Consider the following 18,292-nt stretch of genomic DNA (forward strand, 5'->3'; position numbering starts at 1 on the left):
TAGCCATACATTCAGGCTGACTAGCTTTTAAATTAAGAGGAAATTGATTAATCAAATCAAATCAAATCAAGAACAGATCTGCTGAGTAAGACTAATGTAGGAGTGACGAGTGACGACCAAAGAAAAGAAAACTCAAAAGCCTCATTTTAGTTCGGTTACAAGTTCTCCGCTGTATAATTATGATTCGGTTTGGTTTATTCAGTATTAAAAAATACAACTATTTGGTTATTTGGACCGGACCGGTTCGGTTCTAAATAAAATGTAGAAAGCCGACCTAAAGTAGGAACAGCAAAAACCCTCTCGCTGCCCCCTTAAACTTGCTTCATCTCTTCCTCGTCCCGGCGGCTGAGTTAATTGTTCCGACACTAGAGTCTTCCAGAAACATTTGCAAAAAGGATCAAAGTCTTGTCTTTCGTCTCTTAGAAAACCTAATTTCGAGGTCCCTTCGGAGTCTACAATTCTCATAACCAGCTCTTCTATTGCAAAACTAAAAGATGTAAGTCTTGTTTTCCCGGAAACTGTTCCTTCTTCCTAGTGAGGTTTCGCAGAAACCAAGTTAACTCATCTTCTTTTGTCGGGTTTTTTTTTTGTAAATTCTAGGTCGAGGATCTGTGTGAAGAATCTGCCCAAAGAAGTGGCAGAGGCTCGTCTTCGAGATGTTTTCTCAAAGAAAGGAGAAATCACAGACGCTAAATTGCTGCGTTCCAGGTACTACTACTACTATATTCAAAGTCTCGTTATTTCACAACTAAGTTTTGTGACCCTGCTCTCGTTTTAATTTGAATATATTTTATTTGCTTCGCAGGGAAGGTACAAGTAGACAAATGGCTTTTATTGGGTTTCGTAGTGAACAAGACGCTCAAGAAGCTATCAAATACTTCAACAACTCTTACCTTGATACTTTCCGTATCTCTGTTGAGGTTTGCACTTAAAAAACTTGGAGAGACTCTTGTTTTCACCTCTGTAGACTAGTCTTGAATTCTTCCTTTTAACTTAATAGATTGCTCGTAAAGTGGGAGACGAGAACGCTCCCCGTCCTTGGAGTCGTCATTCGCTCAAGAAAGAAGAGAAACTCAAAGAGAATAGTGAAAAGAACAAAAAGAGCAAGAAGGAACAAGAGGTTGATGATCCTATGCGCGAGGAGTTTCTCGACGTTATGCTGAGGGGCAAGTCGAAGATATGGTCCAATGACACGTCGGTTGCTCCATCCGTTAAGAAAGAGAAGGAGGTGTTGGTGAAGAAAGCTGATGAGCCAGTTGTTGTTTCCAGTGGTGCTGCTGAGAGGTCATCAGATACTGAAAAGAGTAAAAAGAGGAACGTTGTTGCTCCTACTGATGATGTTGACGATTTGGAGTACTTCAAGAGCAGGGTCAAGAAAAACCTGTCGGATTCGGACAGTGATAGTGAATCTGGTAGTGATGAAGACAAAGCTGATGATGGTGAAGCTGACGCTGATACTCGTATTTCTCCCGTTGATGGCGATGATGATGAAGTTGAGGAAGGTGGTGATGAAGATGCCATGGAGGTCGAAGAAGAAGATGATGGCAAGATGGCTCAAGATTCAAAACCTGACAGTGATGATGTTCTCCAGACTGGTCGCCTTTTCGTCCGGAACCTGCCTTACACTGCAACGTAATGAATTGTCTTATGCATCCTCTGTTTTATGTTTCTCCTTGTGCTGTTCATCTCTGATTGCTGTCAAAAATAATATCATGCAACAGGGAAGAAGATCTTATGGAACATTTTAGCCCATTCGGTGAGATATCAGAGGTCCATCTTGTTCTTGACAGGGAGACTAAAAGGTCCAAAGGAGTTGCCTACATCCTCTACCAGGTTCCGGAACATGCAGCAAGGTATTATACATGCTAACACTTAGCCTTGTGTGTTTTTTTTTCTGGGTGGTTTTTAATAATTTTGGATTGTGATGCAGGGCAATGGAGGTATTAGATAACGATTTTTTCCAGGGGCGGTTGCTTCATGTTTTACCATCCAAGCCTCGTGTAACGTTTGATAAACAAGTGTCAGTGTCCTTTCCCTTTCTAAGTTTCGGTCTTAAAAAGTTTTTAATGGAAAAATTTCATTAGTTGTTTACCAATTACGATGGCTTTTCTCAACAGGGATGAAACTTCTAATCTGTCTAAAACATTCAAGCAAAAGAAGGAGGAAGCAAGAAAGGCGTCTGAAGCAGGTGGAAACACAAAGGCTTGGAATAGTTTGTTCATGCGACAGGACACTGTACGTTTTTCTTGTTTCAAAAATGCATCCATTAATGTTTATTTTAGTGTCTGTTTTTTTTTTGTGTTTTGCTTAATGTATTTCCCTTTATTGTTGTAGATTCTAGAAAACACAGTCAGGGTGTATGGCGTAAGCAAGAGCGAGCTGCTTGACCGTGAATCTGATGATCCTGCCGTACGCCTTGCTCTGGCTGAAACAAAAGTGATTGCAGAGACCAAAGAAGCCCTTGCTAAGGCTGGAGTTAATGTCGCTGCTTTGGAAGCGTTCGCTACAGGGAAAGGTGATGAGAAGAACCGAAGCAAACACATTCTCTTGGTTAAGAATTTGCCATTTGCTTCGACTGAAAAGGAACTGGCACAAATGTTTGGAAAATTTGGAATTGAAAAAATTATTCTCCCTCCAACGAAGACAATGGCCTTGGTATTTTTTTCTTTCCTTCTGTGTGTTCTACAACCAATATAGTTGCGTGTTCTCTAACCCTTTGTTACATGACCTCCAGGTTGTTTTCCTTGAACCGGCTGATGCACGTTCAGCTATTAAGAAGATGGCATACAAGCGTTACAAGTAAGCTTAAACATTAACTTTGATGTTTATTAAACCAAGAAGGGAAGAACAGTAAAGTGATAATTGTTTCAGTCTAAATATTTATAATCCTCATTCTTTCCCTAGAGTACTTCTTGGAGATAAATTTAAACAAAACTGCCTTATCAAATTTCTTGTTGTTACTGCAGAGATGCTCCCCTGTATCTCGAGTGGGCTCCTGTAGATATTCTTGAGCCAAAAACAGTTCCTGAGAACAAAGAAGAGAAGAGTGATGATGGAGTAAATGATCTGAGAAGAGTCAACTTGGAACAGGAGGTTAACCTCGATCCTGACGTAACTGAGGTATGTCAAGTTATGAAATCTGTGGACTTTATTATATCATATTATTGTGTTAGTTTAAAAAATCTTGGTTAGCTTGGTTAACTGAAGTTTATTTGAGTCTTACCTTTTGTGGCTGTATACGAATTTAGTTAAATATCTTGCGAGTTTCAGGTTAGGTACTGTATAATTTATGTTCCATGGGCTTGAAATATCCGTCTTCTGATCAATTTTGTAGACGAAAATGTTACTTACACTTATCTTTTGAATTAGTCTGTCTGTAACTTTTTACTCGTTGCGTTATATTTCAGTCAAATGTCCTTCATGTTACGAATCTGAGCTTCAAAACGACTGATGAGAGTTTGATGAAGCATTTGAAAGACCTGGTGAAGCAGGGAAAGATACTGAGTGTGAAGGTAAGTTGTTTGTTCGTTGGTGATGTCACTTGAATGGTATGCACTGAACTATTGAGTCTGTTTTTAAATATTTCTTTATTAATCCATCATGAGCAGATAATGAAGCATGTAAAGAATGGGAAGAATGTTTCAAGCGGTTATGGTTTTCTCGAATTCGACTCTGTTGAGACAGCGACCAGTGTCTTTAGAGATCTACAGGTATATAATAAGTCAAGCCTCTTTGAAACTTAAAAGTTGATTGGATTCGAATCGACGTTGGGAAGTGACATTTTTTCTGTTTGATTTTTCAGGGAACTTCTCTTGATGGGCATGCTTTGAAGTTGAGGTTTACTGAACACAAGCGTAGGGACACGGTTGCCAAAGGCTCAGACAAAATTTCAACAAAGCTACATGTGAAAAATGTAGCTTTTGAGACAACCGAGAAGGAATTAAGACAGCTTTTCAGTCCATTTGGACAGGTAAACAGTGCAATAGCTTAAGTTTTGGTCTGATGCCTGTTTCAGTTTAAGATTGTTTTCTTTACAACAAACCACATTCGTTCATGTTTCTTTTTGTTGTCTCAGATCAAGGGTCTCAGGCTTCCAAAGAGGAATATAGGACAGTACGCAGGTTATGCTTTTGTTGAATTCATGACAAAGCAAGAAGCTTCAAACGCCAAAAAAGCACTGTCGAGCACCCATTTCTACGGACGCCATTTGGTATGACTTATGTTACACTCTTATATCTCTCTCAAGCCTCTAGGTTTGTATGCTTTCTCGACTCTTTATTTACCTTCATTGCAGGTGATCGAGTGGGCCAAAGACGACAATAGCATGGAAGAGAAGAGGCGTCGTTCTGCTGCCAAGTATCAAGAAAACGACACTCCAAAGAGAAGGAGAACAGCTGAATAGCCACACACCCCTCTGTTAAAAAGTTTCGTGTTGGTGTTAAGTCTGTCCACTGTGTGTGGTTCCCATGGTTGAAATTTTGCTCTGTACTGGCTTCTACTTGTTTTAATTTTTTTTTTTTTTACGAATAGATAAATGTGCTAAATACAGAGATTTCTATAGAATTTGTAGAAACCTTTTCCAGTTATCTATAAAATTTTACTTTTTCTATCAAGTAAAACTTACAAAATCGGTTCAGTTGAATTTTCGGATGAAAAACCTTTATTGCTGACGCTGCTAAAGTACAATCTCTAGCTTCCATTTAGGAGAATACAGACAAGTGGCTATGAATATCTATGATGCACCGGGACGGATACGGGTACAGAAACGGGGACGGAAGCGGGGACGAGAAACGGGAAAATTTAAAAATTATGGGTACGGGTACGACAAATATATACTAGTAAAAAATATAAAATATTTATAAAAAAATAAATTTATATAGTGAATCTAACATAATTAGATATAATTTACTATAATATGTCTATTTTGCCAATTAAAATTAGAATCAAGATAACAGTGACAGTTAAAAAAACAATTGCACAAGCATTATGTCCCGTGAAAACTAGTCTTACTCATAGCTATGTTTTCTAACCGTCCCCAAGCCAAAGCCGTACCAGTACTGTCCCCGTGAAGTACCCGTCCCCGAAACGTTTCCGGTACCGGTACAGCACCTAAATCGACGTCCCCGTGCTACATAGATGAATATACTACTTGAAACTACTTGGTGTTTAGATACATAGTTCCAATATGAGGTATTTAGATGTCGGATTCGGTTTAGGTTTTTAGATCAGTTTACTTGTGCACCCGTACAATGTCTCATCTGTGAAAATTATCGGTGAGAGTTGTAAATCTTGAAGGAAGTGAAGGAAACATAGTGGTATATGATTCAACTAACTTGTTCATTGTGGCCGCCAATTGATTGGTATCTCAGCATGTGCACAAGAATTTAGCCGCAGGGCATCAATCACCCATCGGCAACAGCAAGAAAGTGAGAAACAATCATGATAACAAGTGTTTGAACGATAAAGCTTTCAGTTGTATTGAAATAGAGAATGTGGCAAACTTGATGGATTTTAATCTACTAGGATCGAGGGTGCAATCAGAAAGTATCGAATAATTTGTTTGTTTGTTTTCTAGCATATAACATCATCTTTATTAAACCAAAGACTCGTCTTATCATTTGTTTCTTACAAGTTGTTGGTCAGGCCGCCAAACATTAAAAAGTGTACACATAAACATGAAGATTGGGAAATCAAAATCTCTACAAGAACCAAATGAGAAGAATGTTTAGCCGACAGATAGTAATGAGGCTTATTTCATGTTTTCAGAGATGAGTTTTTTCTTCTTTTTTTTTTCTGTTCCAGACATCCTTGTCCGAATAACACTTGAAACGCAAACCTTGCGATGAGGTTGTTAAAAGCTCAGAGGTGACTGGACGTAGAAGAGAGTGAACTCAGAGGATTAAAGGCAAGGTATATGAGAAGAATATCTAGCTTCCATTTAGGATTTGGTTACAATCAAGAAGAAGAAAAAGAGAGGAATGCAAACTATAGGGAGAGCTTCAGAATGCGGTTGTTCTCAAGTGACCAGTAAATATTCATCACAAGTTAGTTATGATCTCAGGTGTAAGAGAGAGAGGCTTTAAGACTACAAACAGAAGCATTCTTGTGGATGTTTCAGCCAGTGTTTCTTTAAACATTCACTGCAACTTAATAAAGAGAAAGCTACCATTTAAATATTACACAAAGTAACGGGACAAGGTTTGATACAAATAGCAATATAGATTAAAATATAGGTTAAGCAAAACATGCATTGTAACCCCAAGAGAGCAACAGGAACAAGTGATCAAATTCGTAGATGTCGGAAGCGATTCTCTAGTGGCGTTTTAGCTATCGTTGATGATGATTCAAATATTTGCTTGTACTTCATCCTTGCATCGTCGGCATGTATTATAATCCGAGGTTCACGTCTCAAAGTCATAGAGCCGTTCTTCTCTGCTTCAGCTCTAGCTTTGGCTTTCTGGGCACTTTTCTTCATCCTATTCATCGCAGCTTGGAGACGCATCTTGGTCAAAAGCTCAGGTTTACCTCTCACAAAGTAGTGCTTATGTCCGAATTCCAATTGCTCGTCGGACCCCTCAATTCTTACAAATCCCTACCAACAAGCGAAACTCAGATTCTAAACTGCAAAATTCCAAAAAAAAAAAAAAAGAAAAGGAGAAAACTTACGTATGTGTCAAGTTCGGTGATAAACTGTGACAGATTGCAGCAAAAGAATCTCTTAAGAATCTTTTTCGTGAATAGCTCTTTAGGACTCCAGATGATAAAACTCTTGTTGCTTTTGCTCCATGAGATTGTTGAATCCAATGAAGGATCATCCACAATCTCATATACAGCGACGTGGAACTGATACATTGCTAAACACGCTTCAAACCCTAAAATCCTCCAAAATGTAAATAATCAAAGATCGATCGAGACCAATGCTAATATCAATACACATATGACATATCTCACCTACTTTTGTGGGCTATTATTGGGCTTCTGCATTTGTTTTCTTAGACTAGGTTTATGATCTAAAAATGTAAAATAACTTTTCATATTCTTTTTATTTTATTTATATGTATTTAAATTACTAAAATAGTAAATAATCTTTCCTAGCTACATTTCTTTTCAAAAAAGACTTGGCTTCAGGTTCGTGAGAATAAGCCACATTGCAACTGGAGCAGAGCAGCTTAGTTCACTCACTCAACCCCAAAGTTCTCATTCATCACCTGGCTAGCGTTGAAAGATCGGCTCAAAACAGGAGACGGGATGTTACAGTGGAACAGTATGATCCATGTTAATGGGCCCGTTTTTGAGCAAGTTTGATCCTCACTGGCTAACTAACTCTTTGAGCCCTCTTGTTTTGTTGGCTTCAAAATGTCGGATCTTTTCAGGAACTATCTGAAGCAGGTTCGAGAGGAGACAAGTGGGAGGCTACTGAGCGTGGCGTATAGAGCTAATGGGACACCAAACAAATGGTGGCTTGCATTTGCCAAGAGGAAATTTATCAACGTGGTTCTCCTCTAAATCTTCATCACTGGTAAGTTCTGAAATTTTATAAACGCCTGTTTCACCTTAGTTTACTGGATACGGTTACCCACAAAACAGCTTAGATCCACCTTAATTTTTGTTTGAGTTAAAACATACCAGTTAAATTATCTTAGAACAGCCTCAGACTCTACATTTCAAGCTTGTAAAGTTCTTTAATCTGAGTTTTTAATAATGTAGCAGTTGTTATTCTTCTTTCCTTGCAGTCCATTACAAAATGAAGGGTTCCCAAGCCACTCGAGATCTTGAGCACTTTCGCCTTTAGCTGAAAATTTTGTATTAGAGAAGAAAGCTTTCTCTCTGAATCTCTCTATATACATACATATACGTAAGACTGACAGTGTAGTATTTTCATACGACTGTTTGGTGATACAAGATCAAAGTTACTGAGAATTCTTTTGTTATTACTTTAGATTAGCAGAGATCATGTCCAGAATATTCAGAATATATATACACAACTTTGTCTGAACCTATCAGGCATTGGTGCACACGTTTCCATCGCAAACCAAACCATCAATATACTTTCCACCACCTTCTTTCACAGAGTCAACGCTGGTTGCTTTTTGTCTTCTCTTTCAGAGCGATGAAACTCAAAGTCGCATTTGTGTCAGTTAACCAAATTTTGCCTTTCTTCCTCACTCTTATCACATGTGTAAACATTAGCAAGAATCAGCTCTTAGGCGACTCTTACGCCTATCCTATCTTACTTAGCTCCAATTTCTTTGAAACGTTCCTCGCTAAGACGGTAAGCATAAGCTCCATAGGCTCCCACAAGGTCACTTTCTTCTTTTGACAATTTTTCCTAGTTGGTCTCGGAGCAGCTACCATTAACGATTTCATGGGATTACCAGATGATTTTGGGTCGACATTGGAGATGAAGAAAAACTCAAAAGGTTCATTCTTCTTGTCGTGCTTTGTCGTAAAAAAAAAAAAAATTCAGCACGGATGACCAAAGTAAGTTGGGAAGTACAAAAGAGTGGTTGTCCCTACCAGATCAGAAACAAGCACCTAAAGAAAATAAAGTCGGATTTTCAAAGAACAATGTTTAGTTACCGAGGCAAGAAGTCATATATGTTATGTAGGGACGCCATGCAAAGTGTTAGATTACAACAACTAGCTAGGGTGTAAATTGTACTACTATCAAACAATTCGGGGAAAACTTTAAATAGTTTCAAAATGTTGGGGCGCTGCAACTCTTTACGATGGAGAAATCAACACGTGTACGGTTACGATTTGTATTGTGAAAATATATCGACGCTTTATAATACAGGACTGGACTAGACCTTGGAACTGAACAGCTTCTAACGATCGCCTCGTCTCTTGCCCACTGCCAGATTGAATCGTCTCTACTGCCGAAGCAAAAACCTTAACTTTCGTCAACACTTGATTTACTTCGGATGTTTTTTTTTTTCGAATTTTCAAGGTTGGGGGAAAAAAGGGACTAGATGGTAATTTTCACGTGAGCTAGTGAAAAATGGAAATCAAACAACGGCTATATTTGATGAGGATCGTAGTAGGATTTGGTTGCAAGAGAGACCAGATAGTTATTTAGTGTTAAACACAACCATTCTTCCTCTCACTTTCTCTTCTCTCATACTCAATTCTCAAACTCGCTCTCTCTCCCTCACGCTATTCTTTTTTTTTCTTTCTCTTTTGGTGGATACTGCGGCTTTGCTGCACGAACAAGAACACAAGCCAACATGTTACACGGATAAGAAGAAGACCGTATCTCGAAAAGAAGAAGACGAACAGAGAATGAAGAGAATCTTCGATCTTTTCCGAAGAAAACCAAGATCATCGGTAAAGAAACCTCTTCAAAACCCTAACGGTGCTTCTTCTTCTTCACAACTCTTCGATCTTAACACGATTCCCTCAGACACTAAGACTAAAAACCCACAAAACCCTAGTTCCCTATCGTCTTCCTCCTCGTGCCTAACAGAGAACAACAACACAAGCAGCCGCAAGAGACGTGCCGCGCAAGAAGGAAAGCAGCGCTGTTTCAAGAAAGCACATGGGAGGGGAAAGACACGCCGGATTGGGTGGTCCAGTTGATGAGAAACACGAAAGGAGCCGCAGACCCGATGCTAATCTTCGAGAAGACTCTGTTCGAAACCGATGTCAAACCAAGCCAGAGCCGCCTCTCGATCCCTTTCCACAAACTGATCCGAAACGACTTCTTGATACCCGCTGAGTCGCGGATCATCGTGGAAGACATCAGCAACAGAGAAAAGATGGGTTTGGGGGCGGTTCTTGTCGATCAAGGCATCAAGAAGTGGGGGGTGTTTCTCAAGAGATGGGAGATGAACGGTTCTTGGAACTACGCTTTGGTTTGTGGGTGGAACGATGTTGTTAAGGCTAATGGATTGAAAGATGGCGACAGCATTAGTCTTTGGTCTTTCAGGTGCCGAGGAGTCCTCTGTTTTGCTCTTGTCCCCCTTCCCATGTGACAGAGTAGCTCTTCTTTTGCTTTCTCTGTGATAACTTCTTTTGGTTGAGACGATTCTGTAGGTTTGTGTCTAGTGCCTTCTCCGAAGTGTAATTAGGATTTTGGTACAGTTGTGTTTGATCTTACAACACCTTGTTGGGTTTACCTCAAGTGATTTTTAGTTGTTGCCTGATTCTGTACTATGATTTGATGTCTTAAAAGTTTCATTTTATTGGTTATTTTTATTTATCTGACATGAATCTTGATGAATGAAACGGATTTTTTAACTCAGTTTAGTTGTATAAACAGCAAGAACAATATAAAACCAGCAACAAGAGTTTGGCAAAAGTATATATAGTCTCTAAATACATAGTGAATCGTCAAACAACCAAGTGTCAGAGTTGAATTATGAATATATACAGTCTTCGGCTTCGGCCAAGTCTTGCTTTCTACCAATTCTTTCTTCGAGGTGACATGGAAGTAGTTAAACTCTATCAAACTGATAAGCCAAAGAAGATATCACAGAAACTTGAGCAATGTTTGACCGGGAACATCAAACCGACAAATATAGCAAAGCACAGCGCGCAAGAAGTAAAATCAGGGTAGGAGTACTGAACGTTGGAGGCTGGTTGAGCATGAAAATGCACAAAGGCTATAAGAGAAGCGTTTCTATCCCAAGTAAATGTATTTCTTATTCGGGTCTCTCTAATCACCACGATCTATTAACACATGCACACACAGAGGAATAACCAGCATGTTAAGAACCCACAAAAGCTTAACACATATTATTAGCAAACCAATCTGAGGTTTTAAACTAAGTTCTTAAAAAAGAACACAAAGTTTCAAGTACTAAAAGAACAGATTTCAAAATATAACATTCATCCCAAAAATGATTTTTCTGTTAATTAAAGTCAATTTTAAGTATATTACTAGATTTTCTAAGCGCGGGTATTTTTATTATAAAAAAGTTTTATATGAATTAATGTTTTGTGATTGTTATACGTTATTATTTCAGATTTTATCTGTACATATTTTCTTTAACTTTTTCATACGCTTCGACAGTTTTTCGGATCTAAAAAACTAAATTTGAAACCAACCCGAAAATACAGGTGCAGTTCGGATTTGAGTCCTGGGCAAAGTATCTATTCAATATATTTTTGGACCGGCGAAACTCTGTTCCAGTTTGGATCTTATCCGAGACTCGATCGGGTACCCAAAGTACCTAGAATGATTTGTGTATATTAGGTATGTTTGGGTATTTCATATATGTTTTCGGCATTATAGATATTTTTAAGTTCCTGGTTCGGGTTTTCGGTTATAGTTTGGGGTTCTGGGTAAAATTTCAATTTTAGAAAAATATCTTTTAGGTTGGTAAAATTTTGGTTGTTTTCGGTTCTATGGATTAGGTTTACGGTAAAATTTTGGATCTTTTGAGTATATGAATACTTTTCAAGTATTTTTTTTGGATTTCAGGTATTTTTGTGTTTCAAGTCTTTTTTTGTGTTTTGGATATATACTTCGTGTTTTTTTTGGATTCTAATACCCAAACCAATAAGAACCTGTTATGTATTCAAAAATTAAATTTATTTTACAGATATTTGAATTATGAGTCCGAACAAATCAGGAACCAAAAATAATCAATCCTAACTTAAACTATAAATTTTAAAATATTTAGTTATGTCAAACGTTTAGGATCCAAAGAATCCAACCCACAGATTCAAACATGAACCCTATGTTTCGAAACATTTTTTTTCCCTTGATATAATGTAGAAATATTAAATGATGTTGGTATAACTAAACTAACATATGAAAAATCTGATATATTTTCAATCAAATTTTCAAAAGTCAAGAGTTTAAATTAAATGTTTTAAAATCAAGATATTTTATACATTCGTGTGATTGAAATAATGTGGGTTGCTAAATGCAAAATGATAACAACTGTCGTTATCATAATTGTTGGAAATCGTGGATTATTTATTAAAATGTAATAAGTTTTAAGTTGTTGATATGATAAAAGCATGTTATGATATTTGGTTTTATATTATAGATTAGACTAAAAAATGAAAGGATGCAATAACCTTTCATAAGTAGATTTATTAAGAATCATTTTCTTTTAATAATATAGATAAATCATATATCTTATAAATTTTAAATAATGAATGTCTATTTATAATATAAGGAGATAGATGGTATAGGCCATCGAAAATCAGGGTATAAATTTTTAAATATCTTGGTTGTTACTAATAAGAGATCTTAAAAGAATCTTTAGATTACATTTTCTATAAAATTTGACGATAATTATGTAAAACTATTAAGATACGAATATATCAACATCAATTATTTTCAAAATCGTGTATAATACACATATATTTATGATTCAAAAAAAAATCAATATTAAAGTATAAAATATTTGTTTATTATTTCTGTTATAGGGTTTGGTTTTGTTTTTGTAATTCAATAAATGTGACGAAAAACACAATTTTAGTTCTTATAACTAAGTTATTAATATGAATCGAATAAGTGATAAATAAATGAATGTATAAATTTTTTTTGATATATTAAATTGGACACTGATGCATATCTGTTAAGAACTTGATGCTCTAATATAATGGAAGAGATGAAATATAAGATTGCTTTATTCATGCTCCCTCTGAAATTTATTTGATCTCATTGAATAAAATGTGTGTATGGAATAAACGTTTGATCAAAAAAATATATATTAAACATCACATTGATGCCTCTCTGCAAAGCACTTGATGCTTTAATGGAGGATGATGAGACGGATACGATAGACAGATGACCCTTTTGTATTGGAACATTTGATACTAAAAATAAATAGGTCAACAACTTTGTATAATTAGATTTATTAAAACTCTGTCCTTTTTAATAGTATTGATAAGCCATACATATAAACAAAATTAGAGTTTAGTATTTAGAAGATGAGGTTGGGTTTATATACTTTTAGAAATAATTTTCAAATTTTTATAAATGATTTAATATGATTAATTTTGAGTTTTTTTTTCATCACAAACTTAGTGTATTTATGAAATTGGTTATCATAAAGGTAAATATGAAAAGTAGTAGTAAAATTATTGTAAAATTTCCCCATTTTAAAGATATTTTCCAACTGTATATTTTAATTTTAAATATTTTTCCTTTTATTATTTATCTCGTTTGGAAAAATATAATGAAAAAAGGAAAATAAAATTATAAATCTGATTAAAAACTGTTAAATCAAAACATTCTTTAAATAATTGATGGTAGTTAGTTGTTTGTAATATTTTAATCTATTAACTTTAATTGTAGAAAGGGTATATATCCTTAACTTTTCGTAGAACTGTTAACATGGCCTATTTTGATTTATAATATCTGTAAAACTTTTTCTTCATTATCCAGATCAAAGAAAAAAAGGAAGTCGGTTAATCACCTAGTAGATCTGAGGCGGTTTGATTGCAAAAGCCCAAATAGTATTTAACTATTTAATGTTACACAACCATTATTTCTCTCACTATTTTTCTTATTCGCTCTGAAACAAAGGAGAGGTTGATTGAATCTTTTCTTCCTCGTTAATTTCGAACCCTAATCTCGAGGGAAGATGAGGAATATGGTTAAGGGAGGTGCGTGGAAGAACACGGAAGATGAGGTCCTCAAAGCCGCCATGATGAAGTACGGTAAGAACCAATGGGGTCGGATCTCGTCTCTGAGCGTTCGCAAGTCAGCCAAACAATGCAAAGCTCGCTGGAACGAGTGGCTGGATCCGTCTATCAAGAAAACCGAATGGACCGTCGAAGAAGATGAGAAGCTTCTACATCTCGCAAAGATTCTCCCTACTCAGTGGAGAACAATCGCTCCTGCCGTGGGGCGCACGCCATCTCAGTGCCTTGAGAGGTACGAAAAGCTTCTTGATGCATCATCATGCGGTAAAGGTTATGAAGCAGGGTGGAAATTACGTCCTGGTGAGATTGATCCTAATGCAGAATCAAAGCCTGCTCGTCCTGATCCAGTGGACATGGAAGATGATGAGATGGAGATGCTTTCTGAAGCTAGGGCTAAATTGGCTAACACTAGGGGAAAGAAGGCTAAAAGAAAAGCTAGAGAAAAGCAAATTCAGGAAGCTAGAAGTCTTGCTTCTCTTCAAAAGAGGAGGGAACTAATAGCAGCTGGGATTGATGATGGGAAGCATAGGAACAGGAAGGGGAAGGGGATCGACTATAGTGCAGAGATTGCTTTTGAAAAGAGGGCACCCGCTGGATTTTATGACACTGCAGATGAAGATCGTCACGCTGACGACCATTGAAGAAGGCAGGATGTGGAAGCACAGTTACTTAAAACAAGATGAATGTTGTTGTTTCTGATTGTAACTTTGAATTGATGAATGTTTTGACATGAATATGTTTTGTGTTAACAATTTCAGTTTGTTGATGTTTACTTTTATCTTGTTGACTTAAATATCTGAATTGAACTCGGTCTTCTTGTAAACTTGTCTTGGCAAGTATATGATCTTCAACTGTCATAGCTTTTCTACCTGTTATTTTGATGCATACGTTTGTTACATGTTTAGTGTAACAACAGTCAAAATATGGGTGTGGGAGAGAACGGTTTTCGTGGTGTGATTCTGAAGAGTTGGAAGATGAAGAACCTGCATTACGTTTTGGCTTGTGGGTGGAACAATAATGGTAAGGCCAACGGATTGAAAGACGGCGACAGCATCAGTCTTTAGTCTTTCAGATGCCGATGAATCCTCTGTTTTGGTTCTTGTTCCTCTTCCCATGTAACTAAGTAACTCTTCCTCTCCCCTCTTATAACTGTTCTTGAGATCTTATTACATGCGATTTTTGAAGTTTTTGGTTAGTTTACTGAATTCTAATTAACAAGATTATTAGGGAATTACTTGTTGGGTTTTATCTCTTTTGTAAGTTGTTTCTGATTCTTAACTATGGTTTGATATACGTTGACATGATTATTGTGTTTTTTTTTGTTTTGTTTTTTTGCTAACAGTTTGTTTGTTTGTTTGATAGTTTCATTTATATGACATGATTGTTGATCTGAGAATTATCTGATTAACTCGGTCTTTTTGTATAAAGAGCAGAAGAAAAATACAAAACCAGGAACAAAAACTTGTTTCCAAGACATGTTTCTGTTTTGTCAAGTATATCTAATCTTTAAATTCACAACCAGAGTTGAATTCTGATTTTATACCGTGGAAGGGACAAAACCAAGAAAAATCTATCCTTACAAGAAACACCACACCAACATTCAACTCGGACTGTGTTTTGTGCCAGGGCCAACAGGTAACAATGGAACATCTCTTCTTCTCCTGTCCATTCTCCCAAAGAGTCCGGGAAGCACTCGCAAGGGGCATTATGAAGGATCAGTATACTACAAGTTGAACTGACAATCTGACATTCTACTGTTATCAACCATTCGACCGCTGAGCTGGAGGAAGGTCTAAGAATTTGGTTCTCCACTAGGGGTCTAAACAACCAACAGGACTTTTACAGGAGTCATCATTTGGAAGCCTCATTATTTTTATTCTTTGATATCTTTATGATTCTTTAAACTTGTAAGCACAAATTGCAAAACAGTTTTTTTTTTTGGTTCGAGTATAATTTAAAGAGAGTTGCTCAAACTTGTGATTAATCAGGAAGCTCCGATGAAAAAAAAAAATGTCTACAGTTCCTAAAACTTGAAAATACTTGGTGTTTTGACAATTGGATTAGTTCCAATATGAGGTAGACATCATATCTCAATTTGAAATTATCTTCATGTACAACCCTTTTTAATTGGTAAATTAAATGTTCAGACAAGCAAAACAAAGCAAAGATATGCAAAACACAGAAGTCCATAACTTAATATTGACTGACCAGAAGGTCCCCTTTAAGGGAAGTGTATTCCATTACATATAACTAAGCACAACAAGATGAACTCACTGCCCTATCCATGGCCCTATCTGGTAGAACCATTCCTGTTGGGTTTTCTGTAGGTTGCACTCTCGGTAACCTTCTTGCTGTACCGGTCAAAAGAGAAAGGTATAACATCATTTAGTACTAGAAGCAAAAAAATAAAAATAAAACTGTTTGAATTGAATCTTAGAGAGTGTTAACGATAGCTCACCAATTTCATAGAATATCTCTTTGACATTAGCTGCGGTTTTGGCTGAAGTTTCCATGAAGAAAAGACTGTTCTCCTGAGCATATGTTTGCGCCTCCTACAAGAAACACCATTAACGTTTTCTCACATTAGCAGCAAAATTCAGAAGCCAAGACGGTAATGACACTAAATACAGCTGAACACGATTTCTCACATGATGGATCAGCTATTAAGCTATTACACACACACTCATCTCAACTCTAAACTTGAAAGCAATATCCAAACATCACAATGAGAAGTTAGGACAGAGCAATTGCTTACCTCTGCGGAAACCTTCTTTGCATCTAATAAATCAGATTTGTTTCCAGCAAGGGCCATGACCATATTAGTGTTACCTACTCGCACAAAACACACATAAATAGTACAACCAAGTAAGTGGAAATCATAAAAAAAAACTTAGCTATAGACAATACCTTGTGCCTGCAGTTCCTGAACCCATTTCTTTGCCCTCTCAAACGAAGCCTGAGAAGATAGAAAATCAAACGAACTTAGAAGAAAGCACATCCAATGATCAATAAACTTTTTAAAACAAGTTTTCAAGAGTTGGTAACTTGATTAGTAACGTCAAAGACAATGATAGCAGCAGCAGCACCCCTGTAGTACATTGGAGCCAAGCTATGATACCGTTCCTGGCCTGCTGTATCCCATATCTCAAACTTGAGAGTCGCATCGTTAACAGATAGTGTTTGTGAGAAAAAAGCTGCACCAATGGTTGATTCCTATAACAAAACGATTGATCAAAGACACCAGAATATGAACAAACAAGAAAAGTGAGAGCAGTGGAGAAACTGTGACAAACCTGGAACTCAACAAACTGATCTTTAACAAAACGTAACACAAGACTCGATTTTCCAGCGCCGACATCTCCAAGTAACACCTGAAAGCTTAAACCAATTACAGAACCAAATCAAAAAAAGAACAAGCTTCTTAGAGGTTAAAGCATGATTAATGTGGGGGGGGGTTAGGATAGGATTCTTAGCGGAAAATAAGAAACGGTCTCTTAGCTTTTAAGTAAAAACGGTTTCTTAGCTTTTAAGTAAAAACGGTTTCCTATATTCCGCTAATAACCCACCACCATGAGAACTCTTAAGCAGCATGACGCATAAGATACAATTAACAAAAACAAAACAAGAATGAAGATTCTCCATGAAAACCAGATTAAGCTATACAATCTGATCAACATTCTCTTGATTACAAATAAGAATCAAATCGGAAACTGATAAAAATCTCACAAAAGTTACGATCAAAACTCAAAGGGATGAATTGAAATCACAAAAGACGGACCAATTTGGCGTTGATGGTCTTGTTTCCAGCGGTAGCCATGATTACGCTTGAGAGAGCTTGTGGACTGGAAACGAGATTGAAGATCAAAAGACGGAGATAATCCAAAATTGCGAGGAAAGAAGACGCGTCGGCAACAACCACCAAATATTCTGTATAATTTCTTTCCAGGAGATAACCCAAATAAATGCGTGCACTACTTATGTAAAGATTAAAGATAAAATTAAAGGAAACAATTGTTATATTTATCGTATCAAAAAAATTGATTATGCACAAGGCCCAAACATATTTGGACCCGGGCCTGATTATTATGTACACTTCCAATAAATATTACGAAGGGTTTAATAACATTTTCTTGAATGTAATAAATCATCATATTGTTACGAAAGTCAAATAACACAGCCACCGTAATGTTTGAAAATATAAAAGATGTGAGGTCCGCTGCACTATTTGCACAAGGAATTTCTCTTCAATATATACAAACGTTTTCGTTCGTTGTAAAACACACCTCAACCTTCTCTTCTCTCTATAATAAAATTCTTTCTATCAGTGTTATAAATTCTACGAGTATAAATTTCGCCCTTATTTAAATTCCCGCGATATAATAAAATTCCAGTTCTTTTCATAATACGTTATCAGCACGATCACTCTGCGATTCGAAATACAAATGGCAAAAATCGAGACACTTCAGTTTCCGGCATTGGAAGTAACTGGGACAAATTACACGACATGAGTTACAAACATGGAGCTTCATCTAGATTCCGAGGAAATACTCGGAACAATAAAAAAAGGCAATATATCAACCTCTCATGAAAAGGCTAAGGCCGTGATATTTCTGAGAAGGCATCTAGATGAAAATCTTACGCATGATTATGCGAGAACCAAAGATCCCTTAGATCTTTGGAAAGC

General features: G+C 36.7%; 4 protein-coding genes and 1 pseudogene across 4 annotated transcripts; 3 read left to right on the forward strand and 2 right to left on the reverse strand.

Moving 5' to 3' along the window:
• Window positions 1-289: 289 nt before the first annotated feature.
• On the forward strand, window positions 290-4,563 carry LOC106305633 (multiple RNA-binding domain-containing protein 1). Its single transcript, XM_013741990.1, has 15 exons — window positions 290-496; window positions 601-708; window positions 806-920; window positions 1,001-1,632; window positions 1,722-1,853; window positions 1,931-2,020; window positions 2,118-2,235; window positions 2,335-2,655; window positions 2,735-2,799; window positions 2,967-3,120; window positions 3,408-3,512; window positions 3,609-3,710; window positions 3,803-3,970; window positions 4,076-4,210; window positions 4,295-4,563. Coding segments are annotated over exons 1-15 (2,355 nt in total). The 5' UTR covers window positions 290-494; the 3' UTR covers window positions 4,403-4,563.
• A 1,605-nt stretch (window positions 4,564-6,168) lies between these two features.
• On the reverse strand, window positions 6,169-6,852 carry LOC106330510 (heat stress transcription factor A-4a). The gene is made up of 2 exons (XM_013768967.1): window positions 6,667-6,852; window positions 6,169-6,592 (listed from the first exon to the last, which is right to left on the reverse strand). Exons 1-2 carry the CDS (start codon window positions 6,850-6,852, stop codon window positions 6,284-6,286), a joined length of 495 nt encoding a protein of 164 aa, XP_013624421.1. The 3' UTR covers window positions 6,169-6,283.
• Window positions 6,853-9,229: 2,377 nt separating this feature from the next.
• LOC106330516 lies at window positions 9,230-9,974 on the forward strand (annotated as a pseudogene).
• A 3,573-nt stretch (window positions 9,975-13,547) lies between these two features.
• On the forward strand, window positions 13,548-14,249 carry LOC106330523 (cell division cycle 5-like protein). Its single transcript, XM_013768978.1, has one exon. It carries the CDS (start codon window positions 13,548-13,550, stop codon window positions 14,247-14,249), a length of 702 nt encoding a protein of 233 aa, XP_013624432.1.
• A 1,449-nt stretch (window positions 14,250-15,698) lies between these two features.
• Window positions 15,699-17,581, reverse strand: LOC106305744 (ras-related protein RABF2b). Its single transcript, XM_013742113.1, has 7 exons — window positions 17,387-17,581; window positions 16,902-16,979; window positions 16,654-16,821; window positions 16,516-16,564; window positions 16,364-16,437; window positions 16,067-16,160; window positions 15,699-15,959 (listed from the first exon to the last, which is right to left on the reverse strand). Exons 1-7 carry the CDS (start codon window positions 17,423-17,425, stop codon window positions 15,859-15,861), a joined length of 603 nt encoding a protein of 200 aa, XP_013597567.1. The 5' UTR covers window positions 17,426-17,581; the 3' UTR covers window positions 15,699-15,858.
• Window positions 17,582-18,292: the final 711 nt, after the last annotated feature.

The sequence above is a fragment of the Brassica oleracea genome, chromosome C1, assembly GCF_000695525.1.
Source record: "Brassica oleracea var. oleracea cultivar TO1000 chromosome C1, BOL, whole genome shotgun sequence".
Classification (NCBI taxonomy): domain Eukaryota; kingdom Viridiplantae; phylum Streptophyta; class Magnoliopsida; order Brassicales; family Brassicaceae; genus Brassica; species Brassica oleracea.